The sequence below is a fragment of the Gastrolobium bilobum genome, unplaced genomic scaffold (assembly GCF_033153095.1).
Source record: "Gastrolobium bilobum isolate Gb01-03AN ecotype WA unplaced genomic scaffold, APGP_CSIRO_Gbil_v1 utg2810, whole genome shotgun sequence".
In the NCBI taxonomy this organism is placed as follows: domain Eukaryota; kingdom Viridiplantae; phylum Streptophyta; class Magnoliopsida; order Fabales; family Fabaceae; genus Gastrolobium; species Gastrolobium bilobum.
Genome location: NW_026895666.1, coordinates 407,314 through 421,731, shown reverse-complemented (window position 1 = coordinate 421,731; position 14,418 = coordinate 407,314). Strand labels below are relative to the sequence as shown.

General features: G+C 31.5%; 1 protein-coding gene across 1 annotated transcript; it reads right to left on the bottom strand.

Annotated features, from left to right (window-relative positions):
• Positions 1-8,201: 8,201 nt before the first annotated feature.
• Positions 8,202-10,083, bottom strand: LOC133288222 (transcription factor HHO5-like). The gene is made up of 5 exons (XM_061485941.1): positions 9,835-10,083; positions 9,539-9,729; positions 9,072-9,441; positions 8,824-8,900; positions 8,202-8,723 (listed from the first exon to the last, which is right to left on the bottom strand). The coding sequence occupies exons 1-5, from the start codon at positions 10,031-10,033 to the stop codon at positions 8,442-8,444; spliced, it is 1,119 nt and encodes a 372-aa protein (XP_061341925.1). The 5' UTR covers positions 10,034-10,083; the 3' UTR covers positions 8,202-8,441.
• Positions 10,084-14,418: the final 4,335 nt, after the last annotated feature.

The following is a 14,418-nucleotide window of genomic DNA, read 5'->3' as shown; positions in this document are numbered from 1 at the left end:
TGGTTTTTGGCGGCAAAGGGTAATTTCTGATGTTAGTGTGACGGAAAATATTTCCGGTTCAGAAAAATCACCTCATCAATTTTTGGTTGAGTTTTTTTTTTTTTTTTTTTAACTCTTTTAAAAATTGGATCGGCACAGGATGATCCGATCTGTATCCATTTGGACCAGAGAAGATTCGAATCGGGCACCAAGTCATATGCCTGCCACTGGATGAAACTGGATCGGATGATCCAAACCCGCAAAATTGATAAATAAACATTAAACAGGTTTCAAAAACAAAAACCAATTTTATTAATCCACCAAATAATAATTGTTAATATATCTGAGTAAAAACCTAATTATATAAATAGCTTATATTTTAATTTATTTAACCACCCTAATCAAATCAATTTAATGAGTATGAGGTATAAGGCATGATAGTATAAGCTTATATTATACGTTACGATATTTTTAGTTATTTGGTGTAACCATCGTATAGTATAAATTTTTAAAACAGAATCCCTTTATACATCAAAATGATGTATAACTTAATCAGGCCTAAGGGCCTGTTTGGTGTGACGTATAAGGCATGATAGTATAAGCTTATATTATACGTTATAACATTTTCAGTTGTTTGGTGTGACCATCGTATAGTATAAGCTTATACAGCATAATCCCTTAATACATCAAAACGATGTATAACTTAATCTGGCCTGAGGGTGAGGGATAAGGCCTGATAAGAGATTGATGTATTAACATCGTTGATCAATGTAATTCTCAAAAATTAATATATTATTTTAATATTAATTTATTAAAATAAAAATTAATTTTTCAATATATTAATTTTAAAAATATTGAATATTTTTATTTTTATAAAAATTAATTTATATTTTGGACACACTAATCAATAAATTTTTATAAAAATTAATATCATATGATATTTTTTAAAGAATTGTATAAATTCTTTATTAAAGGATATTTTTATTAAAAATATTTATTTTTATCATATATAGTATTATACAGTATATTACCAAATACTATGTGATATTATTTTATACAATATATTATTTTATATAATACCGTGTCAAACGCTGGATAGTATTAAAATTCAATCAGGTCTTATACAATGAGGCCTTATACTATCAGGTCTTATACTATCAGGTCTTATACTATCAGGCCTTATTCTATACTATGCACCAAACATGATATTAGACCTGATAAGAGGTAGATGTATTAACCAATGCAATCCTCAGGAATTAATATATTGTTTTAATATTAGTATATTAAAATAAAAAATAAATTTTCAATATATAATTTATAAAAATATTGGAGATTTCTATTTTTGTAAAAATTAATATATTTTTTGGACACACATATCAACATATTACTATAAAAAATAATACCATCTGATATATTTGGAAGAATTATGTAAATTTATTATTAAAAGGTATTTTTGACAAAAACATTTATTTTTAATCTATCTAGTATTATATAATGTATTACCAAACATTGGATGATATTATCTTATACAATATCATGTCAAATGTTGTATAGTATTAAAATTTAATCAAGTCTTATACAATTATGCATTATTATCAAGTCTTATACTATCAGACATTATCCTATACTATATACCAAACATGCCTTACTTTTATGAACCAGAGCAACCTTCCTTATATATGTCAGCTTCTTCAACATAATCTTATAAAATGTATGAAAAATAAGTATTCTTTATAACTTCATATACTTAGGGAAGACAATAACTGATTAGAGTGGAGGAGAAGAAATTTGTCCACAAGTTCAAATTAAAATGAAATAATGTAGTGCATATCAATCTCTCATAAAAATATAATTGTTTAAAATCAATTTTTTCTTTGACCATTCATATATTTATATCCGTTCTCATATTTGTAATCAATTTTATAAAACATTTATGATGATATGTAGGAGCATTGGCTTTTATTTTATATTTGCATTGCTGGCATATTCGACTAATTGAAATGACTCGTTATGAATTCATTAAGAATATATATAAATGGGAGATGTTATATTTATAACTTTTATTTTTTATGATTTTTTACAATTATTTTTATAATTGTTGAATCAAAATCAAATCAACGATTGTCACTTAATATTATTTTGTAATCGTTAATTTAATTTTGATTCAACTATTATCAAAGTTATTATAAAATATTATAAAAAAAAATAAGTTGTAATTATAATATTCCACTGTACATATAATATATATGTACAGACGTATCACTTTTGAGATAAGGTTAGATGGCAATTACACATGTCACGTATGTCCCGAACTCAATTTTGAATTGACAAGTTAATAAAAGTAGGTTCTAAGTTAATGTATTATGAAAAGAATACTTGTTCCCTCCTTTTGGTATGTTTTATTCAATCACAACGGTAATAAAAGGTCTCGAATTCAATCTTGAATTGACAAGTTAATAAAAGTAGGTTCGAAGTTAATATATTATGAAAAAGTAATTGAGGACAACGATCAAATTGGCACTGTTGACACAAAATATTATCAGAATGCCATGCTCTTAATTTTTTTTACTAAACTGCCACATCAGCAATCTCGCTACAACACGTGGCGAGTTAGTATTGGTCACGTGACAACAACTCCTTAGCCACGTAAGTCGCTGCGCAGTGCAGCAAGATTACGTGACAGACAACTCCTGCCACAGTCTGCCACTTGGCTTAACACGCTGGGCAACGTGGCATCTTGGGTGGTTGACAAGTGTGTAACTCGCTATGCAGCATAGTTGGTTATGTATCACTCTTTCTGACACTTTTAAAACTCACTATGTAGCATAGCGGGTTACGTGTCACTTTTCTGACACGTGTACAATTCGCTATGCAGCATAGCTGGATACGTGTCACCTTTTTTTGACTAATTAATTATTTAGTTAAAAATAACTAATTAATTATTCTAAAATAATTTAAATAATATACATTGAATTAAACTAAAATAATTAAAAAACATTAATTTAGTTTAATTTCCACTGTTGGCACAAAATATTACCAGAATGCCATGTTCTCAAAAAAATTTACTAAACTGTCACGTCAACAATCTCGCTACAACACGTGGCGAGTTAGGATTGGCCACGTGACAACAGCTCCTTAGCCACGTAAGCCGCTGCTCAGTGTAACGAGATTACGTGACAGACAACTCCTGCCACAGTCTGCCACTTAGCCTAAGCAACATGGCATCTTGGGTGGCTAACACGTGTGTAACTCGCTATGCAGCATAGCTGGTTACGTGTCACTTTTCTGACACGTTTAAAACTCACTATGCAGCATAGCGGGTTATGTGTCACTTTTCTGACACGTGGACAACTCGTTATGCAGCATAACTGGATACGTTTAACCTTTTTTTAACTAATTAATTATTTAATTAAAAATAACTAATTAATTATTCTAATATAATTTAAATAATATACACTGAATTAAACTAAAATAATTAACAAACATTAATTTAGTTTAATTCTTTAATACTACTCAATTATATTAAATTTTTTAACGGTTACAAATAATTTAAATTAGCATAAATTAATTTAATATAATTAACACTCCTAAAAATTAGCAATTGATAATTCTAAAATAATTTAAATTAATTTATACTAATTTAAACTACATTAATTAACAAACATAAATTTCACTAAATTCATTAACACTCATAACTTATATTAAATACCTTAACAGTCTAAAATAACTTAACTTACATAAACTAAATTAAATTAAATTAATACTCCTATATTAATTTAAATTAATTAACACACATACATTAAATTACATTAATAATCCTTAACTAAATTATTTTAACATAATTTATTTAGACACTCCTATATCTTTAAATAATGTTATACATCCTAGGGTCTAATAATCTAGACTAATAAATTAATAAATATCTAAATACAACACCTATCCTAGAATTTAATTACTATACTAATATCCAATATCATCTCATCTATTATTACTATACTAATATCCAATATCATCTCATCTATTACATAAAATAACATTATTTAAATTTAAAACAATAAATAAAAGTATACTAAAAAAATAGGAAAAAACGTGTGTCATTTTAAATGACATACTTTACATCCTTTGACTCTCACAAATAGGTGGGACCCACATCTTTAAAAAACTTCCTCCCACTCTCTCACCATAATTTATCTTTTTCTCTCACTTAAAATGACACACTTTTAATTTGTGTCCTTTAACATGATACACACTTTTCCCAATTTTTTTTTACTAATCTGTGAGCACAATGGAACTGGTTGTAATACAAAGAATCTATAAAACAAAAAAACACAAATTAAAATAAATTTTATGTAAAAAAAATTCTTACCTACGTAGAACCAGGATGCTAAAGACGAAGGGGGAGGGGGACCAGCCAATGTTATTAAAACTGGTCCGGTCATTGACCCGATCGATGTACTGGGTCAGTGGGTCACTGGTTCAACCGCATGACCCGGTAATTATATGTAATTTTATAATTTATATTAAAAAATTATAAATATACTCAAATATCTAAAAATAATAATAAAAATTTCAAATATTTGAATATAAAAAATAATAAATCACATACTATTATCCAATAAAGGATAAAATAAAAATATAATGATCGTGATATGGGGCTTTAAATCCAGAAAATGATATCTCTAACTACAAATCAAATCAGAATTTTCTGCATAATACACAATTGAGATAATATTAGTGTTGTAGGTATATAACTTATGTAAGTCAATAAGCAAAAAAATATTCAAATATGTCCATTATGATTTTTATTTTTTTTTAAATTTGGAGTTTTTTTTTTAAGACTGGGCCGGGTCACCGGTTAACCGACCGGGTCGGATCGAGTCGCACCTGTTCTGATGCATGGCCGATCTGTTGCTTCAACCGGATCGGTTATATGATCGATTCTTGGGTCGACCCGGCCGGGTCGGTCCGATTTTAATAACTATGGGACCAGCAGACGACAACTAGAAAAAGAAAAGGAAAGTTGGAACGACGCAAAAGAAAGGGGAAAAGGAAAAGGGGGGACTAGAGAGAGGGAAAGGGAAATGGAAAGGGGGAGGGATGAGAGAGAGAAAGGGGGAGGGAGGGGGGACCGGTTAATAAGTGGTGGGGACCACTAAAACCTCTTAGCAGTGCATCAGATTTGAAAGTGGGGTGACGCGTGTCACATATGCACGTAACCAATTGCTCAGTCCAGCGGGTTTACCACAGTGAGACATGTGTCAAACATGTGTTGAGTGCTTCAATAGTCGCCACATAACCAGCTACTCAGTCCAACGATTTTGGCCACCTAAGACACCACATAACCCAACGTGTTAGGCCAAGTGGCAGATTGTGGGGAGTTGTCTGCCACGTAATCTCGTTGTGCTGCGCAACGACTTACGTGGCTAAGGAGTTGTTGCCACGTGGCCAATCCTAACTCGCCACGTGTTATAGCGAGATTGCTGACGTGACAGTTTGGTAAAAAATTTTGGACGCGTGGCATTTTGAGAATATTTTGTGTCAACAGTGGCAATTTGATCGTTGTCCCAGAGTAATTGTTCCCCCTTTTGGGTAAGTTTTATTCAATTACAACGGTATAAGAGGTGCTGGTTAACTCTAAAATGGACCAGATTTATTATGAACATTAGTTTTCTGATCACGTATAATTGAAGTATCATTTTTTGAAACAGTTACTTATGAGCAGTGGCGGACCTGTGTGTGTGCAAGTGCACTCACAATTTTTTTGGGGAAAAAAAAAGAATAAAACATATTTTGGGTCATCAACAAAAATTATAAGATCCAATTTAATCTCTTAAAAAAAGTCGTCTCGTGATCCTTTTAAATTCTAAATTAGACCCATGTTAGACCTTTTGAGGGATTAATGTGGGTCTTTTTGAATTTCAGAAGATCAGGATTTTAATTATCTAGGTCTATTTTTGAATTCTGAGGGATCACGAGTAGACTTTTTTTTCCCTAAAAAATTAAATTGAGGCCCGTAATTTTTGTTGAGGACCCAAAATGTTCTATTATTGACTCTTGATTATTATTTTTTTATATTAAGTTAAAGTTTTTTTTCTTTTTTTGTTATTATTCTTTTGTATTTTAATATATTTAAATTTTTCTTTAAATATTTTTTCCTTTATTCTTTTATTCTAAATGTGCAGAAATTAAAAAAAAATTCTAAGTCCGCTATTGCTTGTGAGGATAAGAGCTTAGGAAAATATAATGGAGATTATTCCTTAAGGTGGCGTTTGGTTGAGAAATTTTTTTTTGAATAGTAGGGAAATGTAATAGATAGAGAAATGATTGGAAAGATGGATAAAGTGAGATAGGTAGAAAAATGTAAAAAAAAGTTGTTTGGTAGGGAAAAATTTTACTGGGAAAATTAGGTAAATTTTAGGAAATGTATGTTTGGTTGGAAGTGAGATATAGATGGGAAAACAATCTTAAATTACTAAAATAACCCTTATTTTAAATTATAAAAAAAATCCACACACTGAGAGCTTCGATTCGTGATGATGGCTTCTTCTTTGGTTGGTCCACTTCAACTTGCTTCACAGAATGGTTACAGGGTGTGGGAGGATCCATCTTTCATCAAGTTTATCTTTTGCAATTGAAAGTAAACGCTGAGACGATTACTTGTTTTGATTAAATTGTCTCTTGCGCTAATATGATACAACTGTTTCCCCTTTCGTTTATGTTTCTTCCGTATTTTTTGCTTTGATGTTTTCTCAATGAATCAAGTGATGATGTTATGGCAACAACTTCATGGCAGGGAGTATTTGCTTGCTGGTGGTGATCATGAACAAACCGAGGAGATGAACAGCAAAAATCGAGTATCCATGTTTTTACAAAAACCCATGGACGAAAACGGTTTTCAAACAGTACCAAAACCTATGATTTTGAGGAAAATTTAGAAACCTATGCATTTTGGATCACCAGCTTTTTGTGTGAATCCCTCTCAACCAAACATTGCTATCCTAGATTCCTTCTCTCAGAGACCTATACAAATTTGGAAAAGACCCCATCCAAACACCACCTAAAGAGCTTTTCAACCACAAGAACGGGGGAGGAAGAAAGAGAAAAAGAAAGGATGAAAATTAGACTCATGGACGTTTTTGAGATATTTTTTTGGGTTTTGTGAATATAATATTGCATAATACTTCTTATATTATATCATAAACATATAAATATTATGGGTTCCACTATATAAAAAATGGGGTTTATATTCATCATGCAACATGATATAATCACTTTTTCTACACATAACATTTTGTGTGGTCCGCATTTTTTGAAGCAAAAAAGAAAAAATTAAAGCACGAAAAATGAATCTCTGTAATATGACACAATCATTTTTCTTATAACATAACTTTTATAAAACCCATAAAAAAAAAGGAGAAATTGAAATGGGTTTCATACCTTTTTAAAAATGTATAGGAAAAAAAAATTATGTCACGTAACTTGTATTTTCTTATATTTGTAGATAACATTGATGAAAGAATATTACTAACTTGGATTATTACGGTATAAATAGCTATTATTGACAAATGACAATTGATATGCTGCCGGGAAAATTCTGACACTTTACATAATCCAGCCAAAATGCTGAAAAACACGTCTACGTAACATTGAAGCGCAGTGTCTGTCAATATTAGAGGGTAGAGACAGATTTAATACATTATCAGCAGGGAAGTAGAAAAGCTTGTACTCGTATTAAAAATAGAGAATGAATATTCATACTATTTTTTTATTATTTTAATTATATATTTTAAGAAATACATAATTATAATATTAAAATTACTGTTTTTCTCTTCAAAAATTTGTTGGCTGATATAAAGAAAGAAAGAAAGAAAAATAACTTTAATATTATAATTATACATTTTTCGAAATATATAGTTATAGTGAATAGTAGTAGATGATACTTGGTAGTGAAAAAATGAGATTATATGAATATCCCTTTCTTAAAAATATCCTAAAATTAACCTTGAGATGGCTGGCACAATGATGGTTGAGCACACACCTGTATTTTGTCCACTCAACAATTTCCCGGAGACATCCACTCCCATTGGTTACTAAAATGGATATTTTCAAGTTGGATTCCATACTGTGTGACATCAACTAAAAATACCAAAAGCCAAACCACAAATTAAGAAATTAAAGCACAGAGCAGAAATGGGGACTAATCTATGAAAATTTTCCAGTAAAATTACAGCTACATACAATAATATACTTGTTATAACTTAACAACAAAAACCTCTTTATATAACAGGGAAAAAACCTGGAAAAATTTCTGCTAAGTCTCAGTGGCACTCTCCAGAACAATATAAAATAATTATAGCACAAACTTGAGCCCTTCTATAGTTCTGTGTTAGGTCTATTATTTTTATGTTGTCTAATTCTGGATCTTCATTTATGTATTTTAATATTATTTAGCTGCAAAAATTTTAGATGCTCTGATTATCAGCTTCTAGTTGCTGATGGACCCCAGTTTTCCAATTCCGGCAATCTGATTGCTCATCTTCTGCATCCATGCTGTTTCTTCCAGGGCTTGAAAGACCTTTAACAGACCCTCCTATGAGGAGAGGTGTAAGAGGACCTTGTGGAGAACCAGATTGTGATAAGTTTCCCTTTGATTTATCTCCACATTGATCTTGGGTCATCCATAAGCCATTACTAGCCTGGCCAACTGAAGAAACTGGGAATCTTCTAACATGAAGCCTGTACTTCTGCATTAACCACAGATCTACATAAGTTGTTGACAAAAAAGTACAGAAAATAAAATAATCATGGGGTCTGATCAGATCAAATACAATTACAAACACTCACTTGCAAATGGCTTTTTACTTCATCATTTGTGAGTCCTTCCACCTGCATCAGTTCTCTAATCTGTTTAGGAGTGGCCACTACAAAACAGAATAAACAAATTAGGTTCAAGACCCACAATTTCAATTCCAGATTGGACAAGCTGGGATTCCCATATTCAAATCAGACAAAGAAATCCTCAACAATTAAGGACCAACCCAATTCAAAGGAGATAGAATCAAATAGGCCTTGGTGAATTATATATAATCTACCTTGTGCTCCACCCAGTTGTTGAAGCGCGTCAACAAAACGCCGATGAAGCTCAGGCGACCAACATCGCCTTTGTTTCCTTGGATTCTGATGCAGATGTGGCGGTGGTTGTGGTTGATCCTGTAACTCAAGATTGAGCAAAGACGAGGCAGAACTATTACCTCCACAACCACTTTTGGAATTGCTATTATGACTCACTTCAGATGCTGGAGTCATCAAACTAAAGCTCGGAACTTGTGAAACCTCCTTCGACACTGTCTCGGGGACACGCGAATTTCCATTAAATGCTATAAATGCTCCTCCACTACCCTTCTTCTTATCCAGTGGTTGAATTGGGTTCTCGGGCACAGGCCCAACATTTTCTTCACTCTTCTATCATTGCCAAAAAAAACAAAAAAAGGTAATTTTTCCTCTTAATCCTATGGAAATTACAGTATAGTGTAACCTTTACTAAAAACTTTAGAATTACCGATTTGGTTTCAGTGCTCCATAGCTGAACTGAGCTCATCCAATTCTTCTTGTCACAGCTTTCCTTTCCCATGGTTAAGGGTCTATTTCCATTTCCTCCAGAATTGGTTTTCGGTGGCATGAGTTCTTCAGTAACAGGTTCATCTTGCGTTCCCATACACCGGAATTTTTCCTCTTTCAATCTTGCTACAGCTGCAAACCCAACAGAATCATTATATTTTTTAACAAAAAAAATAAAATTAATCATAACAAAAACGTGTTAGTTTGCAAAATCAGTGGAGAAGAGAAGCCGCACACCATCATTTACAAGGATCACGCAAAGAGGAAGCTCGCGTTTGAAGGCTTCGATCTTCCTCATTTCAACCTCCAATCTTTGCACAAAGTCCTCGAGCATGGAAAGTTTTTCAGAGGTATCTATGCTACGAGAAACGTCTCCGAGAAGCAGAGAAATGGTTTTGGGGGCAAAGGTCAAACTCAAATCCAAACTCAGCTCCATAATGTTCTTTGGGTGTTTTTCTCTGGCGACTAAACTACCACAAGGTCACAAACTACCATACCCAGTCTAAGGTGATAACGAGGGCATAGAGAAGAGGATAGAGATTCATTTATTTATATATAAGAAAAGCAAAATTCAGATTCAGGACAAAAAGATTCGGTACCCGCATTCGGGTGGTCGCGTCTTTGTCCCACTAGGTAACTCCAAGTAACCCACATGACAGCCTATTCTCTATTCTTTTTTTAATTTTAATTGTTTTTTTAATAAAAATCATTTACAATGTTAAAAAAAAAAGTTCAAGACTTGTGGAGAGGAGGGGAAAAAAAGTAAAAAATTAGTTGGGTAAAATTGAATTTGGTTATGAAGAGTCTCCCATCCTTAAAAAAAAGAAAAAATTGGAAGCATCGGAGTTAAGGAAAGTACATGTGAAAAAAATAAGGAGTCAATCCTCTCGTGTTAAAATTCTACATAATCTGTTCATGTAAAATTTTTGTATATATCTCTCTTTACATACATTAATTAGGTCAAATTCAATTATCATTAATGAAAAAAATAAATATAAAAATTATACATCAACCAATCATAGAAAATCATTTATGCATCTGTGTCACAAATAATTTTTGGTACACTTAGATTCAGTGCATCCTATCAATGGAATAAATATTTGGTGCTACTATTGCACCAAGATTCAGTGCATCTCATAAATGGGAACATTCCACATCATAGGAGAGAGAGAAAATTTGACAGAGAAAAGAAAACTTTAGTTGACATGTAATAAATCTAGGGACAGGATCCGTTTACAAATTTTTTTTTGCAATTACACTATGTAGGACCGGTCGTACAGTACACTGTGTGATTAATGTAGGACCGATCCTACATAGTGTAATTTGTAAGAGTTTGTAAACAAAAAAGTTTGTAAATATAACCTGCCCCATAAATCTATTAGTAGGATGTACTGAATCTTTGGTGCAACAGTAGCACCAAAGATTTATTCATGCGAGAATATTTTTGGTACTACAGATGTATCGAAAACTCGGTGCATCTTTCACTTATTTTGTGACACGTGTCTTACTTTATATCAAATTATTCTCTCTCTTAATTTTAAAATAAATTATTTATTATTAATTTGACAAAAGTAAGACACGTGTCACAATATGGTAAAAGATGCACTAAATTTACTGTGCATCTGTAGCACCAAAGAAACTTTCGTGTTTGTGGCAGTCGAATGCAGAAATGGAATAAATCTTTGGTACTACTGTTGTACCAAAGATTCAGTGCATTCCACCAATAAAAATATTACATGTCAGTTAAAATTCTTTTTTTTCTGTCAATTTTTTTTCTCTCCTCTGATGTGTAATGCTCTCATTGATAGGAATAAATCTAGTGCTACAGATGCACGAAAATTTCTTTGGTGCTACAGATGCACAGTAAATTTAGTGCATCTTTCATTTATTTTGTGACACGTGTCTAACTTTATATCAAATTATTCTCTCTCTTAATTTTAAAATAAATTATTTATTATTAATTAGACAAAAATAAGACACGTGTCATAATATAAACGAAAAATACACAAAGTTTTCATTTTCAATACATCTGTAGTACCAAAAATATTCTCGCATAAATAGTTTGTCGTATAAAATTTTAGGATCTATTCCCGTGAAAAAAAGCTTCGTGGGTGTCATGGTCGAATGGGAATCTTTGGATTCCGTACTTAACGCGGCGAAATGTAATTTAATTAATAAGTCATTGTGTCAAAAGGTTTTTTGAGTTGGTCTGCTTTTGCGAAGATTCTTTTACTTGTGCTGTGAAAAGCGAGGTATGGTTGACCTGACATTAAGCTGTATCATTCATTTGAAGTAGGGGTAGTCCTGTCATTCCGTGTACCGCACCTAATCCGCGACCGTCACTTCGAGAGTGACTATTTTGTCACGTCTGGACAAAAAAATTACCAGACTGCCACGCAAACAGTAAAATTTTTCAAACTGCCACGCGGCATAATTCGCTACACAGTATAGCGAATTATGTATGCAAGTAATTCGTTACACAGTGTAGCGAAATATGCCACGTAAGAACCAAAAATGTCACGTGTCAAAATTTGCAAAATTCGCTACCCTAGGTAGCGAATTTTGCAAAATTTGACATGTGGCATTTTTGGTTCTGTGTGTTCTGACGTGACATATTTCGCTACACTGTGTAGCGAATTACTTGCATACATAATTCGCTACACTGTGTAGCAAATTATGCCGCGTGGCAGTTTGGGAAATTTTACTGTTCGCGTGACATTCTGGTAATTTTTTTGCCAAAGTGTGGCATTTTGGTCACTGTCTCACCGTCACTCTCCTCTCGTGTTTGGCATGCTTCCATTTAATTTGAATTTTTCCATACATTATCACATTCGTCAAAATTTTGTGATCTTTTCATCGCCAACCCAATCAAATTCTGGTTAGATATACTTTTTTTTAGAGAAAAAAAAAACAGAAATAGATTCTCTAATGTAAAAAAAAATATGACATGATCATGTGAGAAGATCACAACCATATAAAAGTAAATCAACGATTATGATTTTATAACTATTTATTTTAATATATTTTCTCTCTCCTCCTTTATTACTATTGATCTACTTTGTATGGTTATGATTTTTCACATGACATGGTCATATAATTTTTCACGTTAGAGAATCTAGATGGAAAAAAAACAGACATAGTGTGAAACCTACATATTAATAGATGGCAAGTTTTTGTTTTTTGTTTTTTGTTTTTTTTGGTAAGCAATAAATGGCAAGTTTTAACCGCACCCAATGTTTGTCTGTTTGACATTGTTTTTGCATTTCAAAGAGATGGATAGAACGAGTCCACAACAAAGAGGCAATGATGATTCAAAGAGATAGATAGAACGAGTCCACAACAAAGAGGCAATGTCAAATATATATATATATATATATATATATATATATATATATATATATATATATATATATAGAATTTTTTTAAGAAAATATAAATAAAAATTATTTGAAGAAATTTATGATAATTAAATGATTTTAAAAAAAGGTCAAAACTGAAAAAAAAAATTAATGCCTTTAATAAAAAAGAAGTAGCTTAAAAAATTCTTTGAAAAAGGCGAAGACATTTGTAATTTTAAAGAACACAATATCATTTTAAGTGAAACGACTATAATTTAAGAGAAAAGTTATACTTACAATCTATTTTCATTTATAATCTCTAACAATCATATTTTAATCGTTGATTTTTGTCAATCAACGATTATTATTTTTTGTGAATTAATAATTAATTAATAATTTTGGTTTACGAAACTAATAGTCGTTGATTGACAAAAATCAACGGTTAAAATATGGTTATAAATGAAAATAAATTATAAGTATAACATTTCTCATATTTTATATACATTTATTAATTTTTCACATTCTCTTTCCTTCAAAAAAAAAATAGAATGATAGAGAAATATAAAGTATTATGATAAGAAGAAAAAAACAATAAATATGTAGGTTTTTTTACTTAAAATCATATAAAGTTGTGTCATTTAAAAATAAAAATATTTTTTCCTTAAAAAAATATCACAATTGTTTAGAAATTATCAGAACGCACCTTAATATCACTATAACACTACTCATACTTAGTTTATATTTGTCTATCCTCTCATCAAATCTTAAGATGTCTTTCGTCGAAAAGGAAACCATGTTTTTTTTTTTGGTAAACAAAAGGAAAACATATATTATGAAAATCATTAGTGTAACTGGACATAAATTAAAAATTAAATTTAGATAAAAACCATTATATATATATATATATATATATAATAATTTAGTTACTATTATAGTATATTAGAATAATTTTTATTATTCTCTGTTATGGGTTCATACACTCAGCCATATTTGCTCGTAAGAGTAAAAGACACGGAACCCGGATATACTTTACCCGGATAGGCGGTTAGTCATGTCAGTGAGTATTACACGTAGGGGAGTTAACAGTTGATTGAGTCAGCCAGTATTACAAGTAGTGGAGTTATAAGTGGGCCTACCACGATGCCACGATGGTACCCACCACTTCCATAATAAAGGTAACTGTTCAGAAGCTAGCCCCATATATACACCAAGGATAGAGATAACACAGGCAGATAACCAGAATATAGATCCATATTAATGTTCGTCCAGAACATTTGGCGCTGTCTGTGGAAAAGGTAAAGCTAATCCTACGCATTTTCTTGAGTCATGGCAAGCAACAACCATGATGAGCGAGTGGAGGAGAATGAAGAAAACAGAAGGGAAGAGGAGTCTTTCCGATCCAGTGGAGGGAGTCGATCATTATATACCATTGGAGAAGCTTTAATTCAGTTAATGGAGGAGATAAGGAATCAGTAACATCAAG

Excerpts from the sequence above, each read along its gene's own strand:
- LOC133288222 (XM_061485941.1), bottom strand. The coding sequence starts at position 10,033 with ATGGAGCTGAGTTTGGATTTGAGTTTGACCTTTGCCCCCAAAACCATT. Across the intron at positions 8,901-9,071 it reads ACAACTGGGTGGAGCACAAG|TGGCCACTCCTAAACAGATT; the intron begins GTAGATTATATA and ends TCTGTTTTGTAG. Across the intron at positions 8,724-8,823 it reads AAGTAAAAAGCCATTTGCAA|AAGTACAGGCTTCATGTTAG; the intron begins GTGAGTGTTTGT and ends TGGTTAATGCAG.